The 12796-nt window shown below is 44.1% G+C and overlaps 2 protein-coding genes across 2 annotated transcripts; both read left to right on the forward strand.

Moving 5' to 3' along the window:
• Window positions 1–1172: 1172 nt before the first annotated feature.
• Window positions 1173–5665, forward strand: C922_03313 (hypothetical protein; the record flags this gene model as incomplete). The annotated part of the gene is made up of 12 exons (XM_008818905.1): window positions 1173–1439; window positions 2105–2191; window positions 2386–2420; window positions 2630–2722; window positions 2909–2962; window positions 3121–3264; window positions 3428–3487; window positions 4232–4352; window positions 4538–4675; window positions 4866–4926; window positions 5109–5169; window positions 5296–5665. The coding sequence occupies 12 exons, from the start codon at window positions 1173–1175 to the stop codon at window positions 5663–5665; spliced, it is 1491 nt and encodes a 496-aa protein (XP_008817127.1).
• A 155-nt stretch (window positions 5666–5820) lies between these two features.
• C922_03314 (hypothetical protein) lies at window positions 5821–7425 on the forward strand (the record flags this gene model as incomplete). Its single annotated transcript, XM_008818906.1, has 1 exon — window positions 5821–7425. One exon carries the CDS (start codon window positions 5821–5823, stop codon window positions 7423–7425), a length of 1605 nt encoding a protein of 534 aa, XP_008817128.1.
• Window positions 7426–12796: the final 5371 nt, after the last annotated feature.

Genomic DNA, 12796 nt, shown 5'->3' on the forward strand with positions numbered 1-12796 from the left:
TCATTTCCTATTTCATCTCAGCTTCCCATCTTGTTCTGTCATTTTAACTTAAAAAAATCAGCACAGGAGTATATTACCTACAAGATCCCTTATTCTTTAGGATTGATTAAGAGAAACAGAGTAATATAACAGAACTCCAAGAGAATTTTATCGGCATAGTGAGAGATTGAATTTATTCACATTCATTGTTTATTCCTTTCTTTCGTCCGGGTAATATTTAAGCAACGAAAATCAGAGGAACAGAGATCTACAATTATACGTCATTTTCTAGTCCAAAAAATAAGACTCTCGTGATATATTTCCTATGATTCCCAATGTATTAGATAGGGAAATCACTATAGAAGGTCTAATTACTTATTTATCAGAGGATATGAGGGTATATAACTCATATTATGGAAACCCCGATCTATCATAAACACATTAAGCAAATTAAACTAAGACGAAGGAAAAGTACTATAATCAACAACCCAAAAGAATAATGTGTCTAACAGCCCCTAAGTATTATATGATCTGAATGTACTTTAATAATTAGTAGAGTTCGAAAGTTAATAAATAATAGAAAGAAGATGCTTAGTGTTCTATCCTAATCAGGATTAGATTTCAGTTAGTCCCTGAAACAGGACAAAAATTTCCTCCCCCCCCCCCTCATGTAATTAAGTTACTGAAGGAGTAATTGTGGAATGATGGTGAAATCTACAGAGGATCTAAACAGACTCAGTTCCTACACCAGCCCTTATAAATTATAGAAAATCGTCTAAGCCAAATCTTTAGTCCTTAACTCTTTTTATTTCCTCGTAATAACAGCCAACACATGGCAGCTCATATATAGAGCTTCCTCGACTGAATCTGATAATCAGGTACGAATAAGACCTTTCTTAGCACCAAACTTAAGGGCCACTCCACCAAGAAACACCAATCCCCAGCGCAATATTATATTAAAAACCGCATCTTGAAAACAGATTAATATGTCCTATACGACAAGTAACAAAATGACCAAATTGTTTAATATATAAAAGATACAAACACATGATGAAACCATTCACATCAAAAAGACATAAGAAATGACGAACTACCTCCTCCAGAGGCCGAGCTAACCTCCCGGAGACTACCCGAACAAAAAAAGACTCAAGAGGATATCAATGACATCTCAAGAATCCTAAAAAGGCCGAATAATGAAAACCACTCCACAACACCGGGGCCCCGGACTAAGCTTAAGAGGTGTCACCCGAACGACCCAGATGATGAATAACAACAGCCCGTCTGAGCAGGTTCTATCCAGTATATATAAAGATCGACTAGAACGAAGCGAGATTAGAGAACCCAAAATCCCTGAAGAAAAGCCTGCAGGCTCCAATATCCCGAGAAACTCAGCCACCACAACAAAACCTTCCGGTAAATTCCCCCAAAGGCCAAAACTACCCTATTATAAGTTAGACAAAGTAGCTCCACATCAAGCAAAAGCATAACCCCCAAAGAACAAGTCCCACCACAGGAAAGAGGGGAAAAAAAAAGACTGAGACAGACAGACAAAAACTGAATGAAACAAAAGTCAACACCCTCTCATCATAACTGAAGTATCAATAAAGATGTAGGAACAGTATCTAGATGAATAATATCGAGAAAATTGTCAAGAAGGAAGCCGAGAGGGACGAGCCGCCTGGCTCCTCTCCTGAGCAGAGCTAAACCAATGTCAACAAGACAATGACAGCAGGGAACTAGAGCATGAATAAAGTGAAAAACAGAAGATTGCAGAAATAGGTCCCAAGATGGAACCCCCAAAAAATCCCGCACAGCATGACTAAAATCACTCGAAACTTTAATAACCATATGCTAGATCCCCTCCCCCACAACAATATCAAACACCAATAAAATGTTTCAACGGGACTGATCACCTGAAACAGCGATCCCGAAGAGGCTTCAGGAAACTAAAAAGGGCCTCATACAGCCACAGAAAAATTCCCCAAAGGAAAAATAAAATCCTCACTCAACCAATCTCAGATACAAATTACCTCATACAGTTCAAGTATAATCCAACGCCTCAGGAACCCCACAACTTCCAACTATAGCATAACCAAAAAAGTGCCCCACTCTGCCCCCGATACAGTTAGAACCACCAAACCGGGTCTATCGGGGCCTATTGACAGAAGTAACCAAGACGCCAAACCAAGCAACAAGTCATAACTCCTGCGAGGTAAGAGGAGATATCACGCAACCAAACCTTCTAGAGTCTAAAATCAGGAGGAATAAGGAAGTGGGCCCACCAGACGTGACAAACACCTACCCCAAAACGCCAACCTGAAGTGGAAATATTCCGTCCAAACAAGAATCCAACCTACACCCCGGCCCCCTCGGGCCCCGCATCCTTTAACCCGGCTCCAACCCCAGAGGTCAAGTCTTTTGAACAAGATAGGGACAGACAAGTTCATAGACGCAGGGAAGGAATGAAGACGCACACAACAGAGGGAGGAATAATATAGAAGTGAACTAAGGACGGGCCTCGGAAACGTTAAGTAACATCCGGGTCCCCTCGACATGAATCTCAGTACTGATAAACAAAGCCGCCAGGCCCAGGATTAAGCGGCTCATCTACGAGCCAAATAAATACAAGGCTTCCGTACCCCGTCGAAAGGGAGAAACATCACCCGTTAAATCAATCCAACAAATCAACTCAAGCAGAAGAAAAGATTAATCGAAAAGCGTGTGTCAGAGAAGAAGTTAGAGCGTGATGTTATATTAGTCTGTATCCCCCCCAGAGGATCATAAGGAAGGGACAAGGAAACAGTTAGAGAGAAAATATGAGCCCAGATAAGAAACAAGCGACGCGAGCAAGATAATGGAGTAAGGCAGGTAAAACGGAAGAATAAATGTGACCGAGTCAAAGAACAAGACAGTACTGACCCGCCCGTAGGAGGAATAGTGGAGAAACCAAAGGCCAAGGTATCCATGGGCACTTAGGATGGAAGTAAAACAAAATCAGATTCGTTAAGAGTAGGCCCAGAGATTGACGCCAGAACACAACCCATGAAGCTTCAGTCGAAGATTCTCAACATCACAAGAAGGGACGTACGTCAAAGAGAGGCAGACCCCAGCACCCCCCCGTTGCACCCCCTCCACCCTCAGGCCAAGACACGATCAACGAAACAACACTGGACGAGTCAGCCCCTCAGGGAATCCCCAGGAAAGATTCAAGTCCATCAAAACCAACCAGAAGGAGGAACTAACAGGGGATAACGCAACACAAGATGAAAGGAGGATTTCAGCCCAGTAAGTAAGAATAAGTCCGGAAGGGAAAGGTCAAAAGATCTCCAGGATAGCAAGGGGGAGTAATATCCCAATTCTAAAGGAGCTCGAAGCAATAGAGTGTATATGAAATCCAACCACTGAGGCAAGTTAATCTCAAAAGTTAGCCGAACCCACCTGGCAACAGCCGGATAGATTCGAAGCTGTGCCAGGCAATAGAAGTGACACTCATGAACGGGACCCCACAGTAAGGAAATAAGGGATCTCTAGTCAAACCACAGCCATCGCCCTAAGAACAGCCTCCGCAACTCAAGCAGCACAAGTGCCAATTCTCCAAAAGAGAATCACCCCCCAGGACAGAATCCATGGACGTGGGGCATGAGTACGAAATAATAATTACGCATGAGCAATAAATTCCACCAGGAAATCTCTTCTCTGTCTCATAAAGGGGGCCCATTTCTCCCAAGGCAAAGAATGTTCGAGAGAGTGAGTCAATCACGAAGGGACCGACGCTTGAGACATGATCGCGACAAGATAAGAAGGGGGGTGAAATAAGTAGGATCCTTGAACGTCTAGCGACCCGGACAGTTAATTCAGCTCCAAGTGGAGAGTCTTGGACAAATGAAGACACGTAATCGTCGCAGCAGGAAAAAGAAGGATAAAGGATAGGGCATTAAGATGAATCAACCCTAACGAAAGCAGCCAGAGGAGCTGAGAACAATCTCAAGCCGAAAGGATGACTGAACTCCTTCAGGGAATGAGCTCCAAACATTAAAAGGCGGAAGGGGCGAACTGAAGGCACAATTCCCAGTCGGAAAGCCTTGGGACGTCACTATCCCAAAGGAGGCAGCACGTTCCAACGAAGAAGAAGCTGACTCAATCTCTAACGGAAGCATCAGGAAGCAAAGGGATGAGTTAAGGAGGCAATCCCCAAGCACCAATCCGAATCCGAACGTAAGCAGAAATATGAGGCCGCCCCCCCAACAAAAAGAAAGGATCAACAAGAATCCAAAAATCTCATTGCGGAACGGCTCATTGAACAAGAGGATCCCACCCAAGGAAAGAACAGTGTCAGGGGAAAGTCAGATCCCAAGAAGAAGGACCCACAACAGGTTCGGGAAACAAATAAACAGTGAAAGCCATGAAAAAGGCCCCAAGTAACAAGCGCCAGCCTTGATCGAATAAGATGCGAAAATCCAAAGGAGGAACAAGTCTAGACAAAGGCACAGGATCAGCGGCCTCCCGGAGTAGTAGGGCAACAACTAGGTAAAACTCACCAAATGGCCCGATCAAAAAGATAGGGAAAGAAGAGACCATAAATAGGAGGGTTAGGGCGGAGGATAAAAGAGTGGACTCTAACCCAAACTCAAGCGTCAAGAAGACAAGCATTGTGAAGGTCAGGAGAGGGGGAACCGAAGAAAAGAGGAGGGTGCAGGTCAGGAAGCGTCACAGACCAAGGACGGGAAAAGGGGGGTGTGTGAAGATTAGTTAACACAGGGGAAGAAATCGGCTGCCCACCGTCCGAACAGGAAACTGAATAACAGAGGTAGTAGGCTGTCCAAAGAGGCAGCCGAAGCGGACAAATCCGAGCTCCACCAAGCAGATTCGCACACCAACCCGACAAGCGCAGGGGTAGAAGGAAGGGAACCGTCGAAAAAGTCACTAGGGCTGGTCAAAGGGCCGTAAGTAAGGACCCCAGCCCGTGGGAGGTAGGAGTTGAGATCTCCACATGAGGCCTCCCGGGAGAGGACGACAGGTAAGGTCAAAAGAACGAACAACGTCACAAATGTCAGAAGGAAGGATCCAGGAGGGAGGACAGGTATTAAGGTCCAGTGAAAATCGGACTGAATGTATAACACATCGTCAAGAAATGGACCGCTGCACAAACGCCAAAGAGGAGAACGAGGATGACAAAGCCCAGGAGGGCAGGTGAGAAAGTAGAAAAATACCTGAGCCCAAGTGGAGAGGATGGGAAACAAGGAGAGAGAAGCGGGAGAGATAAGAGTAGTCATTACAAAAGGACTGCTTTAAGGACGAGTAGGTGTTACTGGTTAGAGTGGAATCAAGACCCCCAGGAGGGAAGAGGAAGTACTTCAAGGCAAGGCCAAGTGATTACAATCGAAAGCTTTCCTCCCAGGACGAGGACTTAAAGAGTAGAAGTAACAGAGCCAGAAATACTCCAGAAATAAGGGAGGTAGAAGAACCCCCGGGTCAAAGAACCCCAATGAAGCAGGCGGAAAAGACAGAGGCTGAGGAGGTGAAGAAACCTGCCTTACAATCCAACCCAAGAATTAAGGAGGTTATTGAGAGTCCCAACAGAAACACAGCAGGAAAGAGAAAATTAGGGAGGCTCGGAAGAAGTTCAAGAGCTTTAGCCAAGGAGCTCCCAGGAAGGAAAAAGGACGTGGCCCACCAGATTGGCTGAACAAGCGAAAGAAAATCGAGGCCTTAGTTTGGCCCTTCAGCCCAGGTAGGGAAATCAAAAGGTAAGGCAAGCGTACGCCGAACAGACGGTAGTGACCTCATCTGGTATACGCTGGTTCCCAGCACCCTGAGAATTATTGTTCCGGCTGGGTAAGTATGATCGAGCCACAAGGAACCTTGAGTCTTAGGATAGAAGCCAAGAACGAAGGCTGGGAGAGTGTTCCAGTGGCTAATTCAAGGAGGGACTGTGACCAACGACCTCGTGCCTATTGTTTAGGAGCTATCACCAGTGGGTCAGGTGCCCAGGGGGGCTTCCTGGGAAGGTGGGCTAATTTGGTAGGACCAATGAACCGGGGGGGAAATTGGCAGTCAGTAACAGATGTCACTACTCCTCTCATAAAACGAATAGTAGAACCAAGTCTCGACGCAATTCAATGGAGGGGACTTCTAATGTGTATAATGTCAAGGGCCTTGAGTCTTTCTCAGCTGAAAGCCATCAAGGACGGAAAGCCTCTCCTACTCTGGGAAAAGGAGGCATGGAAAAAAGCTCTTAATAAAGGTGTCACGAATCCTTGGAATTCGGACGCTAAAGGACAGGGAATGTTAATAGCAGTGGTTTGTTTGATACATGCAATGATAGGGTATGACAAGGGACCAGAAGGACCCAACCCTACAGTCAGGAATATATGCACCAATGTATGGGACCAAGTCAAGTTGGAATTACAGGAGGTGCCTCAAGGCTCATCCAATAGACATATCAAGACACTGGATGAATTCCTGGACAAGTTGAAGAAGGATGAGGCTGGATCCAGCTTATCTTACCCTAACCTGGGCCTCTTGTTGAGTCTATATTATGGATTGAATCAATGCGGGGAGTATCGAGGAAACTATGACTTAACGGCACTAGTGAGAACCAGTGGGTGGGAACTGGGGGAGATGGGGAGTTGTTCAATAGACCAAAATACTTTCATGTGTGGAGGAGGTACAGGCCAACCCGTGGGCTCTACACTGAATATGTGGACAAATAGGAAAAGTTCGTTAATATCTGGGCAGTTAAAGGAAGCGCCAACAACTACACAAACTAAATTGGTTACCCAGGATAGTGAGGAGGACGTAACGAAACTTAAGCAGCAACAACGACAGAGGAATCAGGACTTCATCAGACAAAGCACCAACCAAATGGAAGCCAGTCACAGGCACTACTCAGAGTCAAGCGTAGTTTATGGGAACACCCCGGCCAACATGCAACTTCACCGAAAACCAGGTTCCGACGGAGGATCGAAGCCCCCTGCCGGCGTATCCGAAGCCGAAATTAATGTGAGGGATGCTGGTGATGAGACAAAATCCATTAAGAGCCCCAGAAAATATGAGGTCCAAAAGGAAGATAACACAACTCGGGACATTATTAACGAACAGGGAGCCCCTGAAAAAACAGCGGCTCAAAAAGAGCAAAAGAAGCAACAAGTCCCGGTAAAAGATCCCAGCTCCCCCCCTCCAGATCTCAGAAGTCACCTCCCACAACAAACTCCAGATGGGGAAGGATTGGCAGATAAGTCCATGACGCAGCAACCCTCCTCCCCACCAACACAATCGAGCGTGGGTCCGATTGTAGGGGGCATTGTCGCGCTTTTTCTAGCCATAGGGGGGGTCTATGGTATTTATCGGGTGTATCTGAGGCCTGTAAGTAGACTCAAGCCAGATTCCGCCGGGACGGAGAATAGTAAAGGGCGTGTGAGTTATGGGCCCTATATTCCCACGTGAACGAAAACCTGAGTTTGAGAGGAGGTCCAACATATACCGCCGCTGATCCGAGCGAACAGCTGGATCTGGGAATGGACGTACAGGCCCAAACCAACGAAGTCTACAACACGGCAGCCCATGTGTCGCAGAACGAGGCCCTGGATCTCTCGAGCCCTGATGAAGGAGACAAGAACGAATCAGGGCCAGGGCCGCGCACTTTTTCGTTCTGTGTCTTGACGTATAGGTTAGGAGTTTGGACCTTAGGGGGCAGGCCAGGTCGAGTTTGGGGTTGAAGGTTCTAGATTTAGGGGTAGGGATTTAGTCTTTCGGAGTTAGGTTTGAGAGTTTAGGGTTTACGTTTAGGTTTCAGGTTTAGGGTTCAGGGTTTAGGGTTTGAGTTTACGTTTGGGTCTATGGTTTAGGGTTCAGGCCTTATGGGCTTAGGGGTCAGGTTTCAGGTTTATGGGTCACGGTTCATGGCTTAGGGATTAGCTTTCAGGGTCAGGCTTTAGGGTTCAGGGTTCAGCGTTTAGCTTTAGTGTTCAGGGCCTAGGCTAAGGTTCTGGGTTACATTTAGGGTTCAGGGTCTAGGTTTACTGTTCAGGGTTTAGGTCTAGGTTTTAGGTTTGAGAGCTCATTATCTAAGTTTAAGTCTTGTAGTTTAGGCTTAATTTCTAGCGCTCATCTTCTTAGTCTTTAGGTTATTCAGTTCTGGGTCTAGGTTTTAGTGTTATCTCTAGGTTGTACGGGTCAGGGATCTAGTCCTAGTGCTGAGTTTTAGGCGTGAGGCGTGACGCCGTCGGGGTTTGTGTTTAGGGATTATTGCTTAGGGTTATTGTTTAGGATTGAGTCTTACTGGTTATGTTTAGTTTTACTGCTTATGTTTAGTTTTACTGCTCATGAGTTACGGTCTTGGGGTTACGTTTGACAACTCAGTCTATAGGGTTAGGTTTACATTCTATGGTTCAGGCTTCAGGGTCTAGGGGGGTTTTTCCACTTTTTAGTGGTCAGGCGATCTCTTGTTAGATTTATTGCTGAGAGGCTAGGTTTGAAGGCTCCAGTCGGGCGGACTAGGAATCAAGGGGTTGGGTTTATATTTTATGATTCAGGTGGCATGGAGCAGTGTCTAGGGTCCAGGCGTCAACACTGGGGGATTTGGGATGAGAGATTAGGGTGCAGGAACTTGCGATTATGGTCCTAGGAGGCACGTTTCAGTGTCCTGGGTCTAAGGATGAGGATTCCGGTTTTGGATACACCGTCGATTCGGTAGGGGTTATTTCTTAGCTCCCTGGTCCTATCCACTTGTGGTTTGGTGGGTATGTGTTAGGGGGTAGGCCTGTTCCTAAGGTTTTAGGGGCCCGTGATTACGTCTTAGTTTTTATGACTCTGGGTTTAGGGTTTAGGATTGATATTTTAGGGAGGACAAGGCAGGGCTTAATGGTGAGGGTTTAGGGTCTCTGTCCTAGGAGTCAGGTATTAGATTCCTGAACTGATATCCATTTTTTGAGCTGCCCTGAAGTTGGAGTTGTCTTCCGAATCTTTCTTCTAAGGGACTTGTGTTGTGGTGGAAACTTTCATTGCGGTTGTTCAGAGATTTTACTTCCTCGGCTGTTTCTCCTATTTCTACGTTTCATTGGCCTCATTTTGTACGGGGGTTGCCTGGATTTTTTACGCTGATATCTTATCATTTCTGTATTGGACTTTGATGGCTTACTTTGTATGTTCTGGTGAGGTAGCGGTATGTCTTGTTACTTACATCTTATTCTTTAATGCCCTGGGTTTTCTCAGCTACGCTCAGGATTTAGGTTTCTATGGGTCAGGATATTCTTTTTATTGATTACTCTTCTTGTACATGGGAAGCCCCCTATCACCCCTACTCCTGACTCTGGTACATAAGATTCTGATGCAAGGACAAACTAAAAACTAACCAGCCTTATGGTAGATCTAAGAGGGGCGGAAGGGACATACTTAGTTTTCTTTCGATGAACGATAAATAATTTAGAGATTTGTTATGGAAATCATATCTAGAGATGTTCACTAGCTCAGATAACATCTTTAATATCCTAAAAAAATATGAGACAATAAAAGGATAAAACAGCGCTTTGAGCATGTCTCCACAACAAGTCTAGATAAGATGCTGGAAGAGTTCTGGCGTCAAGGGTTTACAAATATATATACCTTCTCCTCTAGAAGGGTTTCCTATTATGTACAGGATTTTATTATACTCCGGCTTCCTCATTGCTCGGAGGTGCCTCTGAACGCGACTGTTTGTTTTATTCAATATGAGGATCCTTTGAACCAGGTTCATCTAGTAAAACACTTTTAGGTTCAATGATTTATTATGTACAAATATAATAATATGTCGGCACCATGTTATGGCTTAACTTGTTCTTTGGTCCACTTTTTGTTAGGTCTCACTTTTTAGAAAATGAAATTCCTGCTTTATTATTAATTTGGCGCACCTGATAAACCATACATAATGGGAAAAAGAATATGCATCAAGATTCTCCTATAAAGACAAGAATGTTAGATGTTGTTCTCTCTAAATATCGGAAAGGCATATCTCGGGCTTAGATAGAGGGATAGGGGTGTGTCCTTGTTATCTTTGTCCCCGCCTATAGGGTTCTATAAATATTATATATATGTATATATATATGGAATCCCCCCCCCCGGGTATCCTCCTCTTTTGAGAGCAATTGACATGCGACAGGGGGGGGTTTTCAGAAGCCCTTCCCCGCTTCCTTTCCTGGGCAATCCGTTTGCATTAACGGTGGGGATAGCTACGCTTCCTTTTCCTGCTGTTATTGGCCACTCATTGAATTAACCGGTTAAAGTCCCCACCTAACATAAAGACAAGACACGTCACCTCATAAAGCTCCTATGCACATCATAATATTAACTGCTTCCTACCAACAAAATGCAGGTGCACAGGAGAAATGGACGGTCGAAATAGAAATACACGATGATCCTATATGTTTGATCTTCGCCGTTTTCCAGAGCAAAGGAAAAACAGATATACGGCCTACATAGGCGCCAATAATAGATAAAGATGGATTCACTGTAGTACGTAATGTATTATTTAGGAAGAAACAAAAGAACCAAGTGTTCAGTCATCAACTTCTTCTGATACAACGAAGTGTTAGGGGAGGACAAGGTTCAGGGGAATATCGGGTGAGGAGTACAGTTGAATACACGATGTGCATATTGCAACATTGGCAGTGAAGTATCGGACGCTTCTCAGCTAGTGGGTAGGCGACATATATCCACCAAAGGTTTGCCTCTTGTTGTTTTATATGATGTCGCGGGCCCTAGTCAGAAACGGGATGTCCACCTTATCTCAGAGACCTCCTCTGTTTCTTTGTTTCAACTTAAGTTATGCCCTCGGTTTATAAAGTAGTCACCTTTGGATTGGTGCATCCGTATCTCGTAATACTCCTTTCCTAATTGATCACAGAATCGTTGCGCTCCAACCATTTCCTGCTCTATACACACTTTGGAGTCTCCCAATTCTGCCTGAAATCAATTAATAGGACATGTGACGGCGACATGTTCTTTATCGTATATGAAATCATTTTTGTGTATATAGGCCAGCTCCTTCCCTAAGGAAGAGACAGAGGCCAAATAACAAAAAAAACGAAGGATAAGACGGGGGCATTTCAGGTGTGTTTCACAGGATTGTGTGTTGTTTCCTGTAATGCCCTTGACAATGACTGGACAGAGACACAGACGAATGAAATTAGAAAGATCCGGAAGAAATTATAATGATGTAACAGATATTTATGGAGCCATATGAGAAACATTCCCTATTACATATGGTTCTATTAATGCATCAAATGAGAGAATGATTATAATATGTGTCTACCCTGTCTTCATTCTCCTTCTTTCCTTTAACAAAGAGTACAAGAAATAAAAAACAGCAAAAAGGGAAGGTAACAGTGCTGAGTGGCGAAAAATGAATTAAAAAATTGTTCTTGATGTCAGTAAAACAGAGATTAAAAAGGAAGTCACATCTCCCTCCTAATATCAACCTCGAGAGAAAAGATAAAATATGTGGAGATTGAACAGCACGGAGCCAGAACACGGGTGAAAACAGAAACAGCGCGTTTGACACACATGAGAGAGGGCATATAATAATTCCACTGATAACCCCTCATGGGAATCCTTCCTGAATTATCCTGATCCGTACCTTAGAGAACAACAAGACTCTCCTTTTTTTAAACTAATAAGATTCGACCAGTACGTTTCCTTTTCGTAGACACGAAACATACTCCTGATCAGCTTGAGGAAAGTACACCACAGAAGAAAGAATGAGTCACCTGTCGTCATGACAAGAATAAATGGTATATCCATTTTAGATTGGTATACCAGACTCTGATTCGAGCAGATGTATTGGGGTTAAATGATAAAGCATCGATATAGCTATATAGGTTTGCAACATTCCGAAGATATCCATGATCCCCACAAGATCGGGGCTGTTTACTTATAATTCTACATACCACGGGACCAGCTCTATAACCACCATATTAATGTAAAGCTAAAAGAAGGGACTTCCTCAAGACAAGATACCATGTTACAATACGAGACACAGTGGAAATGTGATGGAGATAGCACGATAAAAAAAAAGAGGGGACTAATTGTTCAGTTCAAGAAGGAGTTTTGGGAGTTACCATCCCACTTCAACAATGGAGGCGCCCCGCTATCATTACAACATAGCATCCAATAATAATCAGTCACTGTGTTGGAAATAGTTACTGAGATTTTGTCTCACATGTATTTTTCCACGCCTCATATACAATCATTAAAACGAGGCTTACTGATACGGTCGAATGTTTGCCAATATTCGGATACTTTCAGAAGCAAATAAAGACATCATATGACGCCTAAAACAAGGAGTCCATAAGATACAGGAAGGACAGCTGTCAATGGGATGCCTACTAATAACGGTAATACTTCCAGTGTAAATGTAACCAGCATCGTTAAAAGGAACATCAGATGATATAATTCAGTCCCCAGTGGCCAGTAGGTACTGTTTCTAATCTTCGGTTGGTGTCTACCCCTGCGTATGGAATTGTATACCTTATATGATAAGGAGGATGCAGGACGATGTAGAATTCTTCGTCATGTATGTATTATTTCTACCGCAGTGATTTTACGTATTGGATCGCACACCGAATTGATGACGACGTGTTATTGCTTGAGGATTATAGTACGGATTCCCCGAATGCCTACTCCTAATTCTGGAGTCTGAGTATTGCGATGCTTGTTAAAATTGGTCCTCTCAGTTGTTGAAGTACAGTATGGATTTCCCGCACTTCCCCCTTGGAGGTTCAGGAGATATTTTGCTCGACTTTTTACTCTGGTGCTAAATGTCTTATTCCTCATTGATAAAGTT

The sequence above is a fragment of the Plasmodium inui genome (assembly GCF_000524495.1).
Source record: "Plasmodium inui San Antonio 1 unplaced genomic scaffold supercont1.13, whole genome shotgun sequence".
NCBI classification, from domain to species: Eukaryota; Apicomplexa; class Aconoidasida; order Haemosporida; family Plasmodiidae; genus Plasmodium; species Plasmodium inui.